The sequence below is a fragment of the Siphateles boraxobius genome, unplaced genomic scaffold (assembly GCF_051911475.1).
Source record: "Siphateles boraxobius isolate OS27281-9 unplaced genomic scaffold, OSU_SipBor_1 130, whole genome shotgun sequence".
NCBI classification, from domain to species: Eukaryota; Metazoa; Chordata; class Actinopteri; order Cypriniformes; family Leuciscidae; genus Siphateles; species Siphateles boraxobius.
Genome location: NW_027508734.1, coordinates 29,709,721 through 29,733,474, shown reverse-complemented (window position 1 = coordinate 29,733,474; position 23,754 = coordinate 29,709,721). Strand labels below are relative to the sequence as shown.

Genomic DNA, 23,754 nt, shown 5'->3' with positions numbered 1-23,754 from the left:
GATTGTGTAATCTGTATGTGCTTTTTCCACCACCACGTCCCTTTAGAGGCTCGGTACGATCACGCTGACAAAATAATATGATAATAATAGGCTAATAATATTGCGTGTCAATTATTTTGTCAAATCATTTTTATACGAAATAAAATGTGATGATTTTGACTCGCGACTGTGCATTAAAATCCATAAACTGGCCGAAAACCGTGCGATCATTTAGACACAAAAAACGTAGGCGTTACATGATTGCTAGTGACTCACATCTACGGACAATAATGTCCATCGGTTCACCTGACTGTGGAGGAAACCTTTTGAACTCCTATATGACAAACATTAATTGTTAATGTATTTTAATTTTGACTGTCTTCCGTAATAGTCTCTGCTTTAATGTTCCGTCTATGTGTTTATAGTAGCCTAGTCACGTCCAAGTCGAGAGGCGTCCTGCAATTGCGCGAGGAACCTGATTGGTTTAGGCGCGAAACAGGCGCCCTCTAATTCGCTCGCGCTTCCTGTCATTCAAGCTCAGGTTTTGACAGCTCGAAGATAGCGTTATCTTAAAGCTAAACGCCTACCACAACGACAGATGGATAAAATGGTAAGATGATACTAAAAACCAATACTTCAATACTTTTACATATTGAATTAAGATGTACAGTAAGATCCAAGCTAAAAAAAAAACTAATTCATAATTGTGGGGGGGTCTTCAGAATCATTTCAGACAGTCTTCTTAATGTGAAAACACAGCCATTATGCGTCAACAAAAGTGCCATGATGGTTTGATTGTTGATTTTCCAAACAGATTCTATGTATTTCAGACGCGTCACATCCATAACAGGGTTTTTGTCACATCCATAATGTTGTTTTTTCCTCATAATACACTTCATAAAAATATATATATTTTAAACATTGATATTTTTATGTTCAGCTAAGACCCCTTCATCATGTGGATAGCAATATTTATACATTGGATTTAAAAGTTCACAGACTTTAAAGGAAATCGAACAGTATACCAAAAACTCTGTCATTTCCCGTCACATCCATAACGCATGCATATTTTCCTTTTTTGGGGGAGCTTAAATATATTTTTTAGAAAAACATATTTTGCCTATCAATTCCCCAGATTGGGTACTCTGAGAATATGCATTTCCAATTTAAATATTGTAAGAAGTTTTTTTTTTTTGAGACATTTCACCTGTCATTGTGAGTTCAAATGTCACATCCATAACGCTGGAATTACCCTACTGTATATCTATTTTGGTGAAAGTAACTCAAAAGTAATACAGGATACTGTAAGGCATTGCAATTCTTAGACAGTAATATTGTAAGGTAATGAATTAATTAAAAAAATGCGGGTCAGGAAGCGGGTCGGGTACAATATTTTCTTCTTTTTTTTTGCGGTCCGAGTTGCGGGCAGTTAGTTGAAAACGTCGGTCGGGTGCAGGTTGTTTATACATTGACCCGCGCATAACTGATACCTATAACTGCACTGACACATCACGCAGTGAAAGCAAGCATGAGAGACAAATGTGATGTCAGCTCAGAGTGCCTCGTACATAGTTAAAAGTAAAACAATGATTACAATATCATAATAGACAATACACATCGCACACCACTACCCACATAAAGAATGAACTTACAACTGAACTGACATTTACCAACTTTCTTCTCCTTCTCTCCTGTTTCGCGTGCAGGAGATAGACGTAATGCTGCCGCGAATGTGACGCAAAATGTCACGTGAACAAGCAAATCCACAAAGAAAGAATAATAAATAAAAAAGTACGCTAATTAGATCATTTTAATTTGGAAAAAACATTTAGATATGTCTAAGTCAAATTGCCATCGAAAATTTAAGACCTTTCATAAGTAAAAATAAGACTTTTTATGGCCTTAAATTTTAAAAATCTAATTTAAGACTTTTTAAGGATCTGCGGGAACCCTGATACATTAAATAAAAGTTATTTTAATAAAATGTAAAATTATATAATACACTAATATTAATGATATTGATCAAATAAATGGAGCCTTGAGCATAAGAGACTTCTTTCAAAAACATTAAAACATTTTACTGACCCCAAACATTTGAACATTCATAAGTTCACAACCTAAATTTAATGATCTGCTTCAATGTAATAAAGAGGATATGTGGTTTCTGACCTGTCTGACTTTGCTGTGTACAGGTGAGTTTCTGTGCAGCAACAGGGCATTCTGCATTAAGTCCTGGATGCAGGTGGACTCGATCTCCTCCAGAGAAGGACCTGATGCTTTCCTCCATGCTCTGAAGTAAATCTCAGCCACATGAACAGACAGAGTTCTGCATATATGACGTAAAAAAAAGAAAAAGAAAAAAGAATAACCACGAAGATCAAAATAAATAGCAGATCAAACAGTCTGCAGACACCACTCTAATATTGTTTGTCTGATAAATATGTGAAGGTTATTACAGAACTGTCATATGAAAAAAAAATACTGAGTGCTTTTTTTAGCACTATAAAACAAGAGGTCATGAGTGTATGAAATACTTTGGGAAAAACGGCAGCTGATTTTTAATAGTTTCATGAATCATCCGAATGAAGTTGTCGTTCCAAGAAAAAAGGAAGGCAAGGAAGCGTTTCCCCTGAAAAATGAGCAATAAACAGACTTATATTAAATGATCTCCTGTAGAAAATAATGTCTCAAACTCATGAGCCCACAAATATATACACAAACCTCTTCTTGTTTGATATGAGAGGCCCTGAAGAAGCACTGGAGCAGTGGATCAATGACCTGCTGACCTCTTTCAGATGCAAAGTCCACACTGAGAAGCACCTCTCGAAGAGTACAGAGCCTTCTGAGCTCACTGACCTGGGAACATACCCAAAAAGCATCAACAGTGCTCATCTACAAGACGTTAATATAATAATGCCATATCTATCTGTTAATAATGCATATAAAGCAATTCTAGTACCGGCTTCTCAAGTGTAACAGTGTTCTCCAAACAGACAAGGAAAGCAGTCCAACCAAGCTCCTCTTTTCCTTTTAGATCCTGCCTCCACCAGCACTCAAACAGCCAATGAATAGCCTGCTGGAGGGGTGTGTGTGAAAGTGGCAAAGCACTCTCTATACCTGGAGAAAAAGACAACATGGGAGGAAATACATTCCATATCTATTTAAGAAAAATATTTTGAATTATGAACACATTTCATTTTCAGGTGTTTAATAGTGATGGGAAATGACAATGATGAAAAATAAGATCAAACCTGCAACTATTTGTCTTTAATCTATAATATCCCTTGTTTTAAAGAAATACTTCTATTCATCAAGGACACTTTAAATTGTTCAAAAGTGACAATAAAAACAATTATTTTGTCATAAAAGATTTTCTAATGACTAGATGCTTAAAGAGTTACATCCCTGGTTTCACAGACAAGATTTAAGCAAGTCCCAGACTAAAAAGCATTTGTTTGAGCTGTTTTAACTGAAAGCAACTTGCACTGACATATCTTAAAATATCTCACTGCCATTGTTTTATCTCAAGATGTGCACCAGTAATGTTTTTTTTCTATGGCAGATTTATAAAAGCTAATTAAATGTCTTATTGAACTAAGGCCTAATCTTGAGTTAATCTAAGCCCTGTCTGTGAAACAAGGCATACGTACTTACAGTTTAGCATCTGGGCACAGTTGAGAAGAGAAGTATAAGTGTCATTTTCCTGCAAAATGTCTACAGAGACTGTAGACACAATGGTGACACCCTCTATTACTGCCATGGTTTGTATCTGAAAGGGAACATGAATAACAAACTACCTGTCATTTTTGTCACAGTGATTTTGCCAAGACAGACATGTTCCTGGGTCAACATATTTTGTTGATCCTGGAACAACATTCCTCTCTGAAAATTTAGTCCTAATCTTATCCCACCCCTAAACCTAACCCTACCCATAAGATATCCCTAAAATCAGAAGGAAATGATAGGTGAATAACAATAATGCAGAAACATCTTGACATTAACTGAAAACTTGTCCTTCAAATCTGATTGGATGATTGAAATGTTTTTCCAGGACAAACAAAGGTGTTGATCCAGGAACATGTTGAACTTGGTAAAATCACGTTCACCGTCATTTTGACATGTTACCAAAAGGCTCTTGGTTTTCAGTCTCTTAAGAAACATTAGCAGCCTGACCTGTTCCTCAGAGATCTCCACCTCCATGTCGCCTGCGTCCTCCTCAGCCCCAGTGATCCAGCGCTCTGCAGGGTGAGCAGTGAGACTGTGCTGCAGTAACTTCAGCTGTCTCTCCCACAGCTCCTGCCTCTGACTCCTTTGCAGCTCCGCCAAAACCTCTGCCAGGTCAAACGGATCTGCTCCATCCTTCTGCAACACAAACCTTCTATGTAATAAACACTGTTTTTTTGTTTTTTAAGCTTTTTCTGAATCCCTGATTTCACTGCTAGCTCTGAAGACTCACTTGTGTAGACTTTCCTTCTTTATTCTGAATGTTAACATAGTCTTTATACTTAAAAAATAACAGCATAATTATTATTCAGAAAGGTTTTGTTTGTCATTTTGCTCTGAACATTTCAAACATGTATCCAGTGTCTTTTACATATAGTAATGTACATTATACTAATGTACAATCTCTAGTGAAAAACAAGTAACTAATCCTTGGCATACTGTAAAAATAACTTATGTGAAACTGACAGCGAGCGTTTAAAACATGACTCACATGTAATCTGATGAAGTTCAGAAAATCTTGGACCAGCTCATGATGGACCGAGTCCAGAAACTGCTTTCGTTTCGACATTTCGCTGAAAAACCTATAAGACAGAACAGAAGCTCACTTAAGTTAATAGATACCGTGAGTAACACTGATCTATAAGTTTATGTTATTACCCGTGCACAGAGTAAGGCTACAGTTATGTACGCAATAGTTAAAGTATAACTTTAAATGTAACGTTAGTTTCCTTCTCCTACATGTCAAACCAAAGTTAAACTGACGACAGGTAAAGCTTTAGTTTTCCGTCATCTTAAACCAGTCAGTTTGTTTCATAGACTGTAAAAAAATTGTTTACTTACAGAATATCCTAAGAGAACCGCTCAGTCAGTTTCAATATTTACCCGCTCAAAGTTAAAGTAACGTCATAACGTCAGGCAGGCGTAATGTTTTTCGTCCTCGTCGTGCCGATGAGACAGTGCCATCTGCTGTTGTGGAGATAAACAGCACTGGATTCCCGCGCGACTATTTCACAACGTCAGCTAAGTAATTTTATTACTCTAAAATCTACAACAAGTAATGTCCACCAGCTGGCGCCAAAAGCACGTTGTATGTTAAGCCCCCAATAAAAGGCATAAAGGTAAAGAAGTTACTAGTCTGAGATATATTGTAATTACATGCTTACTACTTTTCTGTTATAGGTAAACGTTTTTATAAAAAATAAACCAACTTTTAAATCCGTTCTCTCTATTTTTCAAACTACCAAGCCAAGCAAACTGCCATCAGATTGTAGTTATTAGAAAATAATGCTCTTTATGAAGTCAAGTGCAGGCCAACTTGCCAAGTATACTCGGAATTACCCATACTCGGAATTAGTCCTCTGCATTGATTTCACCCATCCAAGTTACACACATTTGGAGCAATGAGTAGTAAACACACACTGCAAATGCAAACCGTAGACACAGACACCTAGAGCAGTGGGCAGCCATTCACTGCAGCACCCAGGGGTTAGGTACCTTGCTCTGGGGCATCTCAGTCATTTCCTGCCTACTGAGAATTGAACCCACAGCCTTTGGCTACAAGTCCAACTCTCTAACCATGGCTGCCCCACTGTGGTATCCGTATCATTACCACATTCAATAATTGAGTACTGCTGAACCAAAAACAGGGCCAAAATATTGAGCATTATCTTTTATTAGGTTGCTTCAATACCTCCCACATAACCTTGTTAAAACATACCATCAAAAACAAAAGTATGAAGAGAGACTAAATTAAAATAACTGTTGAAACAATACTAATATAATACAATTAATTTAGGCTCTGTACCTCTGAAAGGGTGGGGTTGGGGGTTGCACACTCAGAGTGATAAAATGGTACATTTCCCTACACCATACAAAACAAGATGATTTTGGTAAGATGATATCAAAAAACTGGGCAGAAAAACCCAAAAGGAAGGAATACCTCATGCACACTTCTGAAATTCTCTCTGACATGATATGAGACTGGGCAAATACTCAAAGTCCGGTTTCACAGACAGGAGTTAGACTAAACCAGGATTGGGCCTTAGATCAATTAGGGCATTTAAGTAGCTTTTATAAATGTGCCTTAGAAAAACACACATTACTGATGTGCATCTTGAGACAAAACAATGACACTGACATGCTTTAAGATACGTCAGTGCAAGTTGCTTTCAGTTAAAACAGCTTAAACATGCACTTCAGTCTGGGACTAGCTTAAACCTTGTCTGTGATACCAGGGGATTGGGTCCAAAAAATGTACAAGTGCACAAATCTAAATTACGAGTTTAGTGATACAAATTGAATTTCATATTTCAATGATATCATGCATGATGCATAGAGAAGAGTAAGGCTGGAAATCACACCAACAGCCAATTCACAGTCTTTAAACAATCCATGAGCAAAACACTTTGTAACCAAGCTATCAATCTACTTACAAACATAACATACAGTTGTTTGCTTAACCTGATAAAACTCTTGCAAACAAAATGGGTATCAAACATTTCTTTACAGGCTTTTCATTTTGTGCTGTGCAACAGGAAACAGTGAAATACTTTTAAAATAAAGTATTATCAATAGATCATTTATGAAGAGCTGAAAATAACTTAGAATTTCCTTTACCATATGTGGTAGAAAAAAAACAGCAGCATAAAATCCAGGAGGAAAAAATGTGTTCATACATACAAACATACATGTGTAGTGTTTTTCTTTCGCAAATGTGACCCTATACCTCTTTGGCAATGTGTTTTGTGTAATATGCTGACACAACAAATAACAATGTTAAAGTAACATGTCTGCCTTTCCAGCAACAGATTTTTTTTTATGTTGTGATTCTAATCATTAACAAAATGTAGCATTAAAGATGTAGAACTAAACCCAGAAGTCAAAAGTTTCAGAATATTATCAAAATATCTTAAATACAATAAAGAGAGTGTATTCATGAATCTAAATGATTTTTTTGTTTCTGTTGTTTTATAGAATGACTTTGTGGGTAACCATTTTTATCTACTGAAAAAAAAAATGTGTGCAAACACTAATAAGATAGACTGAATTAAATGATAAGAGAGAGACTTTGTAGGCCAGTGTAAATCCCAGTAGAAGTAGCCTGGTTTAGTTAGTCCAACGCGGCTCGTCTGCTACTAAAGATCCTATGTTATCCTGTGTGGGCTGTGACATGTCCCAGTTATCCGCCCATTTCATTCTTTCCTGCCTCCTTGCATGGACCACTACATCTGAATTATCTTCTTTGATCCATCCTCAGTCAGTTGATACCTGAGAGAAAAGGAAGCCTTTATAATCACGTAAAAGCACATGTACAGGAGTGACAGTATGAATGAATGAGAATCATACCATTGAGTCCATCCTTTAGAAATGTCTTCACTTGCCAAGTCCACAAGTGCCTGTGACAAAGACATTTGCAAGCCTCCATAAAAATCCAATGATCAACAAAATGAGAAAAAGTAGGAATAGTGAATGTGTCAGGGTTTTTACCTTGCCCAGTAGCACTTTGTGTTTGGACAGCAGTCCTCCTCCATTCTTCACAGCAACATCAAGTGTCCTTCTGTGCAGTTCCACTATAGACACACTGAACTCAAAGCTGCCAAAATTAACACAACAAGAGACTGTAACTTACTATTGTTATTGGTTAGTATGATATCTCAATCTGCACTTGAATATGCACATACAACTGGCATCAAGAACATTTCTCAGAAACATGGGCAGTTGCATCATATAAAGCCTTGATAGACTTGGTTTGGAGGGTAAAACAGTTAGCTAAATCTGTCCAGTAATAAGCTCCGCAGTGGATTTTAATATGAAAAGGAATGTCATGCAAATGCATACAGCAAGATAAACAGCAGGTATGAGTTTGAATTCGGTGCATCCTCTCCTAATTTGAATGCCATTTCAATGAGCTAAAGTCACTGTGTCTGTAACCGCTTTAGGTTTTACATGCGAACAAGAGCGTAGTAATAAATAAATACTATTAGCAAAAGTTCGGGAAAAAAATCACTGTTATATGGTCGCCTCTGAATTTTCTCATGAACTGCCTTTAAAATCACCTTGTTACCACCTTACACAATATTGCACATTAAAAAGGAAGACTAGTATAGTACCGCGTCAAGCTAAAGAAACATCTTAAAATGTTTGTAAAGTTTAAACAAGTCAATTTAATTGATTCATCAAAACTTGCACTGGCAATTGAAAAGAACAAAGGTAAACGTATGACAACGCTGCTAATCAGAGCTAGATGTGACACATTGGTTGTGATTAAAAATAAGCGTGTTTAATATATAAGTGTGCTATAATGTATTTGTTGTGTACTTCATATTTTTAAAAAACTAAAAACAAAAAAAAATTGCAGATAATATATAAATGAAATACATTTTAATGTTTTATTAATTTTTATTGTGTTTTAGGGTACGTTTACATGACAATGATGTGCTAAAAATGGAAAAGTTTCTTATTCTTCAATCCCCGTTCACACGGACCCGCGAAAACAACTAATAACGCTATATTATGTTTGCCAGATAAGTAGTTGGTGATGTCACTTGGTAAAGAAAGACTACAAGTCTGCGCACATTCAAATTCTTTTACTACAGTGCACTCGAGCCGAACACACATGCCTATAGTCACACATTACATAATTATCTCTTTTTTTTGTCCAATTTTCATTCTAAGGATGTTAATGTTGATAATACTGTATTATTACTTTGTCTTCTGGGTAAATTACATTTTCACAAAGCTAGAAACATTCACTGTAATCCCAATTTTAGATAGTTCTCCGCTGATATAGTCTTATACAGAAAAGGCTTCGAAAACATAACCTTGAGTCTGTTGTAAAGAACCTTTAATTTTTCATGACGACAAAATTTTGTACTGAGTTGATTTGTGTAATTCTTATAACATGTGTATAACAATATGCATGTGCATTACGTCACTGTTTTCACAGATTTGCGTTTTTGTAGTTTACACAGAGATGATAACTAAATTACATGGCTGTCGTTTTCAAAAACATGCACTTTGAAACCCATTTTCAAAAGTTTGCGATTTCAGGCTACGAAAACACTGTTGTCTTGTAAATAAATGGCCAAAATGCATAAAAAGTCTCCAGTTTTTAGTTGAAAACGGTATCGTGTAAACAGCCCCTAAAAGAAGGACACTTATTTTATGTATGTGTTGACTAAAGCACATGCAAAGTGATAGTTATAGGTATACGAGTTACGTCGGATGACGACAAATGGGGTTTCGCTTAGAAAGCCTATCAACTTCGAGTATTACAAAACGAGCCAATGGCAAAGAAATGCCATGGGTCTGCGGCATTTGCATAGCGTAACTCCGCCCCACCTCGTGGGTATAAAAGGAGGAAGCCGGCAACATGCAGATATGTTTTCGCTTCGGAGCCAAGTGTAATTCTTCACTCCCTAAGCTATCTCTGATTGTCAGCTTCTTACGAGACGAGCAACTCTCCAGTGTTAGTGTGACGGCGATCTCCCGGCGAGTGCACACTTCCTGCCTATCTGAGCGTGGTTTGCCAGTGAGTGTATTCTCCGCGGGCGCTTCAGCACTGAGTTTCTCTCACAAAAAGAGCTTGCACGCGGCACGTCTTTTTAAAGATGCCTCGCCCATGCACTTCTGGTTGCGGTCGGCTTGTGTCTGACTCTGATGGGCACGAGCGCTGTCTAGTGTGTTTGGGCATTAATCACGCTAGAGCAGCGCTCGTTGATGAGTCATGTTCTCTCTGTGGGAACATGACCATCGCAACACTTAGATCGAGACTCAATGATCTCGCAAGAGTGAGAGTCCCCTCATCCACACCCCGATCCCACCCCTCCCGCCCGGCCCAAGCAGCAGCCTCCACCCGGGCCCGGTCGCGGAGGAAGCCGTAAGAAGGCGCCCCAGCCCTCTCCAGCCCCGCCCCCCGCTTAAACGCCGGGCCGAGCGGCGCTCCTGAGACGGGCTGCTCAGGGATGTTGAAAGTTTCTTCACAGGAGATGATAGCAGGACCACTCTTTCCCCCGGTGGTGGGCCAGGGGAGAATCTTTTGTTCTCCACTCCCCGCTGCTCACCCACGGGTGGGCAGCATCCTAATGTGGTTAAAGAAATAAGTGACATTTCCATCCCTGAGCACACAACACGGTGCGCCGCCCCCAAGCTGTGCACCCCTCGTCCTCTGTCCCAGAGCCGGTTGACAGTGCGCGCCGTCTCCGGACCGTGCCGCTCTCATCCGCCTCTGTCGCCAGCCCCCTGGCAGAGCAGACCCCCGTGGAACGTTCATCCTTCCCTGGTCTCCTCTGTCAGGGCGCGGTTAATGACTGTGCCCCCACACTGGGCCGCTATGCCGTCCACGTCTGGGCCAGTCATTCCGCCCTGCTGCACCACCGGTGGGAAGTCTGTGGTTAGTATGACCCTGCTGGTACAGTTCTTGGGAGCCTGGCTAGAGCTTCCCCACCTGTCCCGCTGGGTCGCGCGGACGATCAGGCTCGGCAACGCGATTCAGTTCGCGCGGTCTCCTCCCCGCTTCAGGGGAGTCCGCTCCACTTTGGTCGGTGGCAACGCCCCATCATGAAAGCAGAGATCGCTACCCTGCTGGCGAAGGGTGCGATCGAGACCGTCCCTCCGGCCGAGATGAGGACAGGCTTCTACAACCCGTACTTCATTGTCCCAAAGAAAACCGGTGGGTTACGGCCAATCCTGGACCTGCGCGTGCTGAACCGTTCCCTTCACAGGCTGCCGTTCAAGATGCTCACTGCCAAACGCATTTTCGAATATGTGCGGCCCCAGGATTGGTTTGCAGCAATCGACCTGAAGGACGCTTACTTCCATGTCTCCATTCTCCCTCGACACAGACCGTTCCTACGGTTTGCTTTCGAGGGGCGGGCATACCAGTACGCGCTTCTCCCTTTTGTGCTAGCCCTGTCCCCTTGCGTCTTCACGAAGGTCGTCGAGGCAGCCCTTGTTCCCCTTCGGGAACACGGGGTTCGCATCCTGAACTATATTGACGACTGGCTGATCCTAGCTCACTCTCGAGACCAGGTTTGTGAACACAGGGACCCAGTGTGCTCCAGCACCTAGCTCGTCTGGGCCTTAAGGTCAACCTTGGAAAAGAGCAAACTTTGCCCCATGCAGAGGATCTCTTTTCTCGGTATGGATATCGACTCGGTCGCCATGTCCGTGCAGCTTACGAGCGAACGCGCGCAGTCACTGCTGACTTGCCTGAGACAGTTCGAGGTCAAGAGTGCGGTTCCATTGAAACTTTTTCAGAGGCTCCTGGGGCATATGGCATCTGCAGCCGCGGCAACGCTCGGATTGCTTCATACGAGACCGCTTCAGCTTTGGCTTCGCGACCGAGTCCCGAGGTGGGCATGGCAACACGGCACCCTCCGAGTAACAGTTACTTCGACCTGCCGTCAGAACTTCACCCCGTGGTCGAACCTCAGTTTTCTACGGCCCGGAGTGCCCCTGGAACGAGCTTCGCGGCATGTTGTTGTAACGATAGATGCCTCCTCCACGGGCTGGGGTGACATGTGCAATGCACGTGCTGCCGCGGGCTCCTGGACAGGACCCCGACGCCTCTGGCATGTCAATTGCATCTGAGGTCGCTTCATGCCATTTATATCCCCGGAGCCCTGAACTGTGCAGCCGACGAGCTCTCACGGCTTCAGCCCCTCCCGGGAGATTGGCGTCTCCATCCCCAGTCGGTTCAGATGATTTGGGACCAGTTCGGGGACGCATAGATAGATCTGTTTGCCTCTCATGACTCGACCCATTGTGCCCTGTTTTATTCCCTGACCGAGGGCAGGCTCGGCATGGATGCACTGGGGCACAGCTGGCCGCGGGGCCGCAAATATGCGTTTCCCCCAGTGAGCCTTCTTTCCTCCTCAGGTGAGCTTCTCCGAAAGCCCTGAGTTCCTCCAGCACTCCTGACGTCGGCTCCAGTGTCTATTGCCTGCGCGTCGGCTAGGTGCCTCCCGTGTGCATGGTCCCTTCTCTGAGCGACCCCCACATGTGTATTTCCACTTTAAGCCTCTCTGAGCATGTGTCTTTCCCTTGGCAAGCCTCCTTGCCACCCCTGGGGTTGAAATATTCCACCTGCGGCTGGACACCCCAGTGTTCTCCATATGCATCCCTCCGGGTCATATGTGTATTCTCTAAGTCCCCCCCCCCCTGGGTTGGCAATAATTGCATATTTCCTCTAAGCTATGGGATATGCTCCCCAGTGTACCTTGGTATTCCTGTGCTAAATAGGAGTCCTTCGTCCGTGCCAATCTCATGACAAGGATCTCAGATTTACGCAGGGCACTGGAAGACAGCCGAGAAGGTGGCGTGATTAGACTGGTAACCCCATTCGTCGTCATCCGACGTAACTCGAACGTTATTCGATATTACATTTAAAGTTAATATATTTTAAATGTACTAAATTGCAACTTTATCATTACAAATGTGTACAAAACTTAACATTTATGTCACACTTAAGTTCATTTTTAAGTTCATCATTATGAAGAATATAATTCAAGGTTTGCTGGTTGGTACTCTTGGACTTCTGTTTGAGTCTTTGTGTCTGAGTTTCTTACGAGTGGTCATAGACAGGGTTGAGCGTCTTCTTGAGTGTACTGGTTTTTCTGCGGCCACTCCGGCTCTTGTCTGGTAACAGGTACATGCGGATGTATGGGTCTGAGCCATCTCTGGTCAGTGCTATGAGGTTTCTGTGATTATGACACGTGGAAACACATATTTACACAAAAGCAAGAGAAGGATTTTCACAGACCTGTTTTGTCACATTTGTACAAATTTAAACATACAAATGCAAAAACATGTCCCCCATTATTTGCACACAATGTGTTTAATACTCAAGAGCAGGGCTTGACATTAACACCCGCCATATGCGGGTGGATTTCAGCAGTGGTGTGTAACGCAGTCACTCCTACTAGCTACTCACACCCAAAGTGTGCTCACACCCAAAGTGCTTGCACATAAAGACAAGTATATTGGCTATTTAAAACAGTATAATGGGTCCGTGTGTCATGTCTTAAAGCAACAGCAGCCTAATATACCGGCTGCCAAATAATGAGATAATATTTAAAATATCTATATGGCAGTTTTTCCCTATTGTATCGATGACAAAATTGTGGCCAGTGAAAATGCGGAGTGGCTAGTAACTTTGAAAAACCACTGGCCACAGTGTCTGGTGAGCAAAAAAGTTAATGTCAAGCCCTGCTCAAGAGAGTTAACGACTGATCACCTGGCAAAAAAACAAAAAACATATACTGTATATACACATATACTGTATGTGTTCAGTGTAAAAAAATTATTGGAAGTGGTACTAAAAAACAAGTAGCAGGACTGTATTTTTGGTATGAAGGTTACCTGCAGGCATGAACCACTACAATAAGTTTATTCCTTTGTGAGCTGTGTCGAATAGTGAGCTGGACTTCACCAAGCGGATACTGGCTCAGCCCAGAGCCGCTGTAACAGAGAAACAGCATGTTCATCTGACAGACAAAAAGTTAACATGATTTCAAAATTGACTATATTTCCTTTCTTAATGCATGTTCCTGATCTTATTTTGCATGACTTCCTTGATGCACGTCATTCCAAATTAAATTTGTGAATTATAACTTTATAATTATAGCTTTTTTACTTTTTCCTCTTAGGCAAGGCAAGGCAAGGCAAGTTTATTTATATAGCACATTTCATACACAATGGTAATTCAAAGTGCTTTACATAGAAGAAATTAAAATAATCAAAAGAAATCAGAATAATTAAAACAATTTAGAATAAAAGATAAAATACAGAAATCAGAATAATTAAAACATAAAATAAAATACAGTGCAAACAGTCGGACGAACAGTTGCACAGTGCTCATTCAGTAAATGCACAGTTAAACAGATGTGTTTTGAGTCTGGATTTGAATGTGACTACTGTAGGAGCACATCTGATCTCTTCTGGAAGCTGGTTCCAGCTGCGGCTGGCATAGTAGCTAAAAGCAGACTCGCCGTGCTTCGAGTGAACCCTTGGTATTTCTAGCCGATGTGATCCTAATGATCTGAGTGATCTGTTGGGTTTATATTCACTGAGCATATCTGCAATGTATTGAGGTCCTAGGCCATTGAATGATTTATATACCAGTAATAATACTTTAAAATCAATCCTAAATGTAACTGGCAGCCAGTGTAAAGACCTGAGGACTGGTGTGATGTGTTCATATTTTCTGGTTCTGCTCAGAATCCTAGCAGCAGCGTTCTGTATGAGCTGCAACTGTCTTATGGTCTTTTTGGGAAGGCCAGTGAGAAGTCCATTACAATAATCCACCCTACTGGTGATGAAAGCATGCACAAGTTTTTCTAAGTCTTGACTGGAAACAAAGCATCTAATTCTTGCAATATTTTTCAGGTGATAGTATGCTGATTTAGTTATTGCTTTGACATGACTACTGAAACTAAGGTCTGACTCCAGAGACACACCCAGATTCCTGACGTGATTTTTAGTTGTTTGACCCCTAGACTGAAGGTATGCGTTCACCTTGAGAACTTCATCTTTGTTTCCAAACGCAATGACTTCAGTTTTGTCTTTGTTTAACTGAAGAAAGTTTTGGCACATCCAATTGTTTACTTCATCAATGCATTGGCAAAGGGAGTCAATGGGGCTGTAATCGTTAGGCGATAGGGATAAGTAGAGCTGTGTGTCGTCTGCATAGCTATGGTAAGCGATTTGGTTCTTTCTCATTATTTGGCTCATTGGGAGCATGTACAGGTTGAATAGGAGTGGCGCAAGAATTGAGCCTTGAGGGACTCCGCATGTCATGGATGTCCACTCAGACTTATGGTCTCCTATACTCACATAATAACCTCTGCCTCCTAAGTATGACCTGAACCATTTTAGGACTATCCCAGAAAGCCCGACCCAGTTTTCCAGCCTGTCAAGAAGTATTTTGTGATCGACAGTGTAAAATGCAGCACTGAGGTCGAGTAGTACCAGCACTGATAATTTGCCTGTATCAGTATTTAAGCGAATATCATTTATTATCTTTATGAGCGCGGTCTCTGTACTGTGGTGCGGTCGGAAACCAGATTGAAAATGGTCAAAGTATCCATTCGAGCTTAAGAATTTGTTCAGCTGATTGAAGACAACTTTTTCAATGATCTTGCCTATGAAAGGAAGATTTGAGATCGGTCTATAGTTGTTTAATATGGTCTTATCCAGATTGCTCTTTTTCAGGAGGGGCTTGACAACAGCAGTTTTCAGGGAGGTCGGAAAACTCCCAGAGAGAAGTGAGGCATTTACCACTTCTAGGAGATCTGCTTCTAAGCTGTGTGACACATTTTTGAAAAAAGATGTGGGAAATGCATCAAGGGCGCAGGTTGATGTTTTTAGTTGCTGTACGGTTTCTTCCAAAATTTTGCCATCAATTTCTTCGAAATCAGACATAGTGGCTACTTTCTCGTGCTGTTGTCTGATCTGCCTGACACCAGCGCAACTCAAGGATGAGCTTAACTCACACAACCTGGATACTTCTGTTATTTAAAAGCCACTTTTCACAAACAGGTAAAACGATGCATTACTCCTCATTACCACAGCTATATGTGACTATAGTTTGTAATAAAAACAACAGAATTTCAGTGTCACATAATCCTTCAGAAATCAGGATTCTTTGATGCATAGAAAGAAAAAAAGCATTTTTTAATATAAACATTTTGTAACATTATAAATGTCTTTACTGTCACTTTTGGTCAATGAAATGGATCCTTATTAAATAAATTATTTATTTAGAAAAAAAAAGTTTTGAACAGTGGTTTATTTTAATCATTTCATTACATTTAGTATAAATATGCAAAACGACTGCTAAAATGCTTCAGTTAGTGTAATACAGTTTCAACTAGCTGCGCTATTTGGGATGCCATTGGCGCTTGTAAAAGGGAATCAGTGACAAATACAAATGGGTCATGACTCGTGTCAAACTTTCCACTGCTTCGCTGTTCAAATTGTTTTGGGCGCCTCAGTAGAGACCAATCTGCTCAGTGCTATCCAGTAAGTCATGCCGTGTTGTTCATTGGGCCATGCAGATAAATGGTTCACAATGAACTGGGTACTGCTGTTGCGACTCACTTATTTGGCTTTTGGTGTTTCTCATACACAACAGAAAATGGCAGTGTGACTTCTAACAAAATGTAATTGCATTGACGAGAAAAAAAGCAATCCGCAAACATGACTTCTGCATATAGAGTATCAGTGTGACATATGACACGGACACAGACTCACTTTTGCAGCTGCTGTAATCGCTGCTGCAGTTCCATTGTGGCACAGGGCAGTGAAATGTCGGAGGCCAGACTAGGAGTAGAGTCTCTGTGAGTCTGATGCTTGTGCGAGCTGCTTATCACTAGACTGGAAACACTGCGGCCTACCTCCGCAAGCCGCACCGGGGAGCCATCCGATCCTCTTTTCCCTTGAGGGGTGTCCGGTGGAGGGGTACATGGTGGGTTGTGTGATGGCTGGATGACTGTGGAGTTGCTGGTGCTAGTAGCTGTTTGAGATTGTGGGGACACGTAAGTGTTATTCTGACTAGTGTGTCTGACTCGGACAGATGATGGTTGGCTGGATGTGACCTCCTTCTCCAAACAGAGGACCTGTTTACACAAAAACATATTTATATGGACAAAACGTACTGAATGAAACATACAGAAAAAAAATTTGAATCGCACACAGACACACCAACCCTGAGAGCCATTTTGAGTTTAAGGATGCTGTTGGGGCCAGAGTTCTGCAGGGGGAACTGCTGATTTAGCGTCATGTCCGTCTCCTTCAGGAGAGAACCAAGTGCCACCCGCACACTACCCAGAGAGCACTTGTGTTTACTATCCCTCACCTGAGACACACAAACAACATCTATGCATGTCATTTGACAAATAAAAAACACTGTTTGTGTTAAAATCTGTCCCTTTTTGAGGATTGTATGTATATGATCACATTCATATGTCCTTGCTGAATAAAAGTATTAATTTCTTAAAATAAAAAAAACTTTTGAACAGTAGACTTAAGTAATTAACATGATTTTAGTCATTATTAATTACTTACAGACACCATGAAATCAAAATGGACGATTATTATTTTTATGGAATATTGTGGAATTTATTATAAATGGTTTATCCATGCACATCATTATTTTATTTTTATATTAATGTGGCCTCGTAATCTTTAATCAAAATAATTTCCACTCCAACTTGCAGTGACATCTCTTCTTTTCTCTGATGATGTGTTTAACATGTTTACTGGCGCAAGGGCGGGACATCCTGTCACTCACATGAGATTATAGCAATAGCAAACCACAATGATACAACAATCCAATAAATTTCCGATGGACAAAATCAAGTCCCACCCTAATTTTTTTCTTGTTCGAGAAGCCGTTTCTCTCTGATATACTACGCAATAGGATAAAAAAAAAACTAGCGCAATTTCCGTTTCATGCCGACTTTAACATTTATGCTTTTGGTGCGATTCCTTATAGAATACCTCAATTTCCAGTTCCTGAGTGTGGGGGTTGTTGATAAGGAAGGAAAAGGCCTCCTCCCACAGTGGCTCAGAAGTTTTATACCTAACCTGAAAATACAGGAGCAAAACAGGACTGAATATATGTGCGCTGATAGTCTTCAAACAGGTTAAAGCTGATTTATAAATGTTACCTTGCTTGTATACATCTTTTGTCCTACAGTCAATTTGACAAAAGGATTTGGATCTATGCTCATTTTCTTCCCAGACTGTTGAACAAAAAAAAGGAAGAAAACTTCAATTGTACAGTCTCCTTTAATAGTCATCAAATCTACTTAACATCTGCTTTCTGGTAACATAATACAATGTTTCCTGCATATACTACATTGATTACAAATTATATCATAACTCAGTAAGCCTTTTTTAAATTATGTTTTTTTTTTTTTACTAGCACTTTGTGGTAAGAAGGTTATTTTAAGCTCATCTATGAAAATACCAGCAATGTAAATACAATAAGCCTCCTGTTTTACTTTGAATAAATTAAGAATAAATAATAATTAAAGCTGCAGTCCATAACTTTTGGCGCTCTAGCGGTTAATAAACAGAACTGAATGTGTCTTGCAGAAGAACATTGTAGCCGGAGCTACTTCTCTCTATCTTAATGTCTATCACAAGTCACACAGGTACTAGGCTACTCCGCAGTAGTACGACAAGTACCAGTCTATAAATATTTAGACCATAAATACTTCTAATAGGTGTACCATAGTGATTCAAGATTAAACAAAAACACGGTTTGGAAAATGGATTCATGATGTACTCGCTTATTATATATTTTTTGTATATTTTGAACACACAAAAAAGTTATGGAGTGCAGCTTTAAATTAAGTTAAAAAAACATATACAGTAGTATATTAACTCAATGAATTTGGTGTTAAGTTAATAAAAGCACCCATAAAATACATAAAAATGAGAAAGATTTATATTGACAATCTGCAAAATCCAAAGGACTATAAATGCATGTAGTGAGGCATGAGGGAAGAATACATTGGAAAAGCATTTAAGAAATAAACCCAATCACAAAAGAATGAAACAAATCATAAAAGATGTGAAATCATGCTTAGGCTCCAAATATGCCAGATATGAGTGAAGTGCCTGTTATGCATGTCACTGTTTGAAATGCATGCATTCTCAATGTACCTTCAGGCCTTTATAAGGGGGTTTGGGGCCATCAGGGTTAAAGTCAAGAGGATTGGTCTTTCCACAGGAAGTTTTGAGAGAAATTGAAATGAGGGAAGTTATTATAAAAGGACATGCAAGAATGATAGTTAGATCGGTCCAATCTTACAGATTCTTTATCATATGTCTAAGATTGACCAAGCTGTATTAAGATCAATCATGTGACTTCAGAATCAGTTAAAAATAAATGGTGATCAAAATTTATTTATAAACCTTGGCCTCTGAAAGTCTGATAAAACACAAATTATATATAATAAAAAATATACATTCTTATTTACTGAGCGATTATGATAGTTTTGAATGGGACAAAGATCTAAGAAATGTTCATAGTTTATCTTCAACCCTGCTCCTGGGGACCAGAGTTGGGCTCCAACCCCTAATCAAACACATCTGAACAAGCTAATCAAGGTGTGCAGGATAGCTTTAAGATGGTTGGAAATACATTTTCCAGGAGCATGGTTGAAGACTTCTGGTTTATTGCATGACAATTACACATTACACATGCCCAACAGGTAAAAAACACATGCACTAGATCAACGTAATCTGCGTTGTTTGCTTGTTACTGAAGAAAAGCTTGGGTGGAAGAAATGTCTATTCACACTGTTAGGTAAACAGCTACAGCTAGTTCTGGAGAACCAGGATGCAGATTACTGGCAAACTCACAAATAACGTTCTATAGAGAGAGTCGGGGTTCTCACAAAAGACTAGACCAGAGGCCCTCCTCTCCTTTAGGTTTCCACAGCCAAAGCTGCCCTCAAAGACACTCTTACAGTAGAGGAGGAAGGCACAATGCATTAAAAATGTGGCCAAGACTGGATGACTACTGTATGTTTGGGTCAAGAGACAAAAAATTCCCTTTCTGGCAATAAATGACTGGAGGGAAAATAAAAAACTCAAATGGTTTAATAACTTCAAACCTACTCAATGTTCTGCATAGAGGTCAATCACTCAGCAAGCAACTGATCTTCTTTAATGAAGCTTGTATTAATACTTGTTGGTAATGTAAATGTCATGTCAATGAAACTGAAACTGAAAACTACGAAAATTACATTTTCTGATTCTGGTAAGTACATAATTATATGTTCACATAATCAAAGGTTCCAAATAAAAATTAAATATTCCTTAAAGTAACCATTAACCTAAAATGAAAATTGAAGTGTTGTTTTGGGCCACGTTGACTTTCGTTGAATGGACAAAAGAGTATAAAATATAAATTGTATTAGGATTGCAGCTATCGATTCTTTTTGTAATCGATTAATCTAGCACTTAATCGATCGATTAATCGAGTAATCAGATTTTTTTTTTGTCTGTGTGTTTTGTTAACAGAATAGTTATATTAAACTTGTGTCTATTTCAGTTAAAGCTGTTAAGTTATATACTATAAGTTATATAGTATGCAAGTTATAAAGCTATCTCATATGTGAATTTTCCTTTAAGATGTTATAATATAACCACTGTAAGCATATTTGTGTATTCTGGTAGTTTAACGCTGAAGAAGAGCTGTAACGTGACTTGTTGTTGTACTCGCAGTAAAAGCTGACGCACTTTTTGTTCCGTGCGTTTTAACTGAAAAATGAGTACTCCGAATCTTTATTAAAAACCAACAGGCTGGGGACTTTAATTTTTTGTTGTTGTCTGTATTTGGCAGACCTGAAATACAAACAAGGTCTCGCAAAGACTGCAATACAATATTTGTTCCTCCATCACGTCACGGTGTGTACAGTGAATGCATGCTGAAATTATTGTTGCGTGGCTACATAAAAGTTTAAGCATATGTGATGCATTGCTGCAATCGGTCTGACTGGCGTGTGTGTGTGTGTGTGTGTGTGTGTGTGTGTGTGTGTGTGTGTGTGTGTGTGTGTGTGTGTGTGAAAGGGTTCCTTTTTTAGGCTATACTCTCTTGCAATTGAACGTGATAGCTACGTTTACTACTTAAAAATGTCATCAAAGCTAAAAATCATATCTAGTCAAACCGCATCACGACGACATCGCTACAAATACAGTATGGGATTAAAATCAGCGAACATCAATAGAGATCGCTAAGACATGTGACCAACTGGGCGGCAACGTCATCAGAACGCAAAGAATTATGGGTATGTTTGGCCCGTTTACATCGGTTTACATGGGCTGGCATAGCAGGCTAGTGTTCTGACATGAAAAAATAAATAAAAATAGCGTGAAAAACAGAATATAATCCTACAAAATGCAGCGGGCTAAAGAAAACATTGTCGGACCATACCAGAAAACTGTCGTCCGTTCAAAAGTATGCTAAAGTTTTAAGCACCACACTCCTCGCTCTCTCTCATCTATCTGCATGCAATCGCAATTCATGTCAAGATTGCAATGCTGGAGTGTGAGCGTGTGTGTGTGTTTGTGCGCCCGCGAGAGAGAGAGGCGCGGGCGCGATCGAACTGTGTGTGTGTGTGTGTGTGTGTGAGAGAGAGAGAGAGAGAGAGAGAGAGAGAGAGAGAGAGAGAGAGAGAGAGAGGCGCGATCGAACAGTGGAAACATAAAACATACTCCCTCATTTTGTTCATAGAGGTTATCATTCAAACTGCAAAGTGTTTACTTATATTTGTGTAACTTACACTCGCAATAAAACACAACATTGTGCCTTTGTCACACTCTAAACTCTTGTCAAGCTGTAACATACAACTGTCACCCAACCAAACACACACAGTTTTAAAAGCAACATCCAACCCCATTTCAAAACAGTCTGTGGGTTACATCTTTTGGACATTAATCATATTGCATTGGTTTTCATTTCTTTTCTTCAGAGCAGTTACATATTCTACATTGATTAAAAAAAATCAAATGTGTTTTTAATGGTAGTATAATTTTATACGAAAATCAATTATTTACCATTCAGATGAGAATAAAGTTAGGGTTCATTAAAATTAAGGAAAACAAATATATTGATCCGTTCTTAAAGGATAATTCAGGTATTTAGCACTTTGAGTCTATTTTCTAGTTTGTTTTGGATGAACTAAGTTTGAGTGGTGGGTATAGAATTTTGACGATGGGTCCTGTCTCGACTTTTTGAATCTTTTAGAATCGCCTCTGACCGCTTCAGAGTGAGTGTCTACGAGCATACACAAACATGTCCTTAAAATAACCCGTAGTGTTCGTTTTCAAAACTGTGCAAGAAGGACTATTGCAGTTTATAACACAGCAGGTAGACGGCATCTTGAACACTGCGTTCTTCCCTCCATGCAATCAAATTCCCAAAATGCTTTGCGTTCACCACTGGTAATACGTCACGATGACGTCACATTAGCAATCTCTATAGGCTTAGACTACGTTACCTTGTTTCAGCGAGTTAAGTGTATTAAGTGAATTAAGTGTGTAATGATCCCACACTTTAAACAATTTCTGCCATTTATTTACATATTTATTCTCCGCCATTGCGCCAACTAAATTCAAAATATATGCTTCCTGAACAGGTCCGTGTGAATAAACGGTCCGTGTGAAACAATCAAATCCCTGCGCCGCGCATATAGTGCGCGTCATAGGAATTTAACAAGGCTTCGAGGCAGAGTTTTTGCTTCAAGGAATTTTTGTAATCGAGTAACTCGAGGAATCGTTTCAGCCCTAAATTGTATAAAACATCATCTTTTGTGTTCTGCAGAAGGAAAAATCATTTGGGTGTGAGAAATTGCATTTTGTTCATATTTTTACTCATATCCAAGCAGACTTACATAGAACATAAAAAACAACATCGCTCTACAGCAGATCCTCAGGCAAAGCCTATGTACACACACACAGTCACACACACAAAAAAGTATACTTATTCTTACCGGCAAATTACTGGCAGAGTCCAGGTAAACAACGAGCAGAGCTGAAGACAAATTGCTATTAACCCTTATGCACTTCAGTACCTAATAAGAGAGCAAAAGAGAATGAAATGATCAGAGGTTTAGCTAGTTATGTATAAATCATCTCTATCAGTGTCGGTCAGAGAGTTTGTGCATACTTGATCTAGTTTTTCAGCACTCGGGTACAATGAAAGCCACTCTAATCTCAGATGAAGTTTGCCGGTCGTGACTTCTTCCAAGTCAAACCACTGCAAAAAAAACAAAAAAACAATGTGTTTAGTGCACTGGAATGGCAGCTATGGGCTTAAAGAACATTCAGTTAATTCCAAAACAATGATGAAATAAAAAAAACTGATGATAATCTTTCTTTGGAAAAATGAAAAAAATGTCTATGAAAAAAAGAAATTACTGCAAATAAAGCATATCTCAACAACTTTGGAAACTCAAAGTCAGTTCATTAATTAAACGTTGCTGATATAAAACCTGGTGACATTTGTTTAAGAATAGCAAGAGTGTACTTCTAGACAGTAATTGTGGAAAAATATCTTGTTTTGAAGTAAAAATGCAAAATATTTCTATTTAAAAGTAGAGGCAGTGTTATGAATAACTGGAATGAAAACAAAAGACTCAAATAGTTTGAAAACTCAAATATGTTCTGCATAGAGATCAATCACTCAGCAAGCAACTAATCCTGTTTAATGAACCTTGTATTACTACTACTAGTAGGTAATGTAAAGAGTAATATCAATGAATACAAAAGCTGAAAACTATAAGTGTAATTTTCTTCAAAACATCTACATTTTAATGCATACATTAGAAACAGACATTGTGTATGTATATATATATATATATATATATATACAGACACACACACACACACAGTATATAAGGGGGCAGCGGATAAAGGAAGAATCAATGTCTGCCATTACAGAATAATCTAAATAATTGTGGAAGCTCAATGTCAGTTCATTACTGAGAGGGTGCATGGCATGTAAGCTATAAATTAGCCTTAACAAGATTGAAA

The 23,754-nt window shown here is 39.5% G+C and overlaps 2 protein-coding genes across 5 annotated transcripts in view; both read right to left on the bottom strand.

Annotated features, from left to right (window-relative positions):
- Positions 1 to 5,134, bottom strand: part of ncapg2 (non-SMC condensin II complex, subunit G2) — a 29,593-nt gene extending 24,459 nt beyond the window's left edge. Inside the window, exons 1-8 of the mRNA XM_077229222.1 lie at positions 5,044 to 5,134; positions 4,694 to 4,784; positions 4,153 to 4,341; positions 3,634 to 3,748; positions 2,939 to 3,096; positions 2,701 to 2,835; positions 2,514 to 2,608; positions 2,149 to 2,305 (exon numbers count right to left, since the gene is read on the bottom strand). Of these exons, the coding sequence (XP_077085337.1) occupies positions 2,149 to 2,305; positions 2,514 to 2,608; positions 2,701 to 2,835; positions 2,939 to 3,096; positions 3,634 to 3,748; positions 4,153 to 4,341; positions 4,694 to 4,771 (927 nt within the window). The 5' untranslated portion in view covers positions 4,772 to 4,784; positions 5,044 to 5,134. The remainder of the gene's footprint in view (positions 1 to 2,148; positions 2,306 to 2,513; positions 2,609 to 2,700; positions 2,836 to 2,938; positions 3,097 to 3,633; positions 3,749 to 4,152; positions 4,342 to 4,693; positions 4,785 to 5,043) is intronic.
- A 725-nt stretch (positions 5,135 to 5,859) lies between these two features.
- esyt2b (extended synaptotagmin-like protein 2b) overlaps positions 5,860 to 23,754 on the bottom strand; it is a 44,048-nt gene continuing 26,153 nt past the window's right edge. The window contains exons 12-24 of one of the 4 annotated variants that reach the window (XR_013203666.1): positions 22,889 to 22,978; positions 22,713 to 22,793; positions 19,579 to 19,680; positions 17,874 to 17,948; positions 17,704 to 17,790; positions 16,910 to 17,059; positions 16,599 to 16,820; positions 16,456 to 16,524; positions 13,564 to 13,662; positions 12,771 to 12,902; positions 7,690 to 7,795; positions 7,549 to 7,598; positions 5,860 to 7,470 (exon numbers count right to left, since the gene is read on the bottom strand). Coding sequence is in view for 3 of the 4 variants with exons in the window: in XM_077229101.1 (XP_077085216.1) it covers positions 7,425 to 7,470; positions 7,549 to 7,598; positions 7,690 to 7,795; positions 12,771 to 12,902; positions 13,564 to 13,662; positions 16,456 to 16,820; positions 16,910 to 17,059; positions 17,704 to 17,790; positions 17,874 to 17,948; positions 19,579 to 19,680; positions 22,713 to 22,793; positions 22,889 to 22,978 (1,383 nt within the window). In the remaining variant the exon portion in view is untranslated. Of the gene's footprint in view, positions 7,471 to 7,548; positions 7,599 to 7,689; positions 7,796 to 12,770; positions 12,903 to 13,563; positions 13,663 to 16,455; positions 16,821 to 16,909; positions 17,060 to 17,703; positions 17,791 to 17,873; positions 17,949 to 18,876; positions 18,934 to 19,578; positions 19,681 to 22,712; positions 22,794 to 22,888; positions 22,979 to 23,754 lie in introns of all 4 variants that reach the window. The other 3 variants (XM_077229101.1, XM_077229103.1, XM_077229104.1) reach the window with 3 other exon arrangements.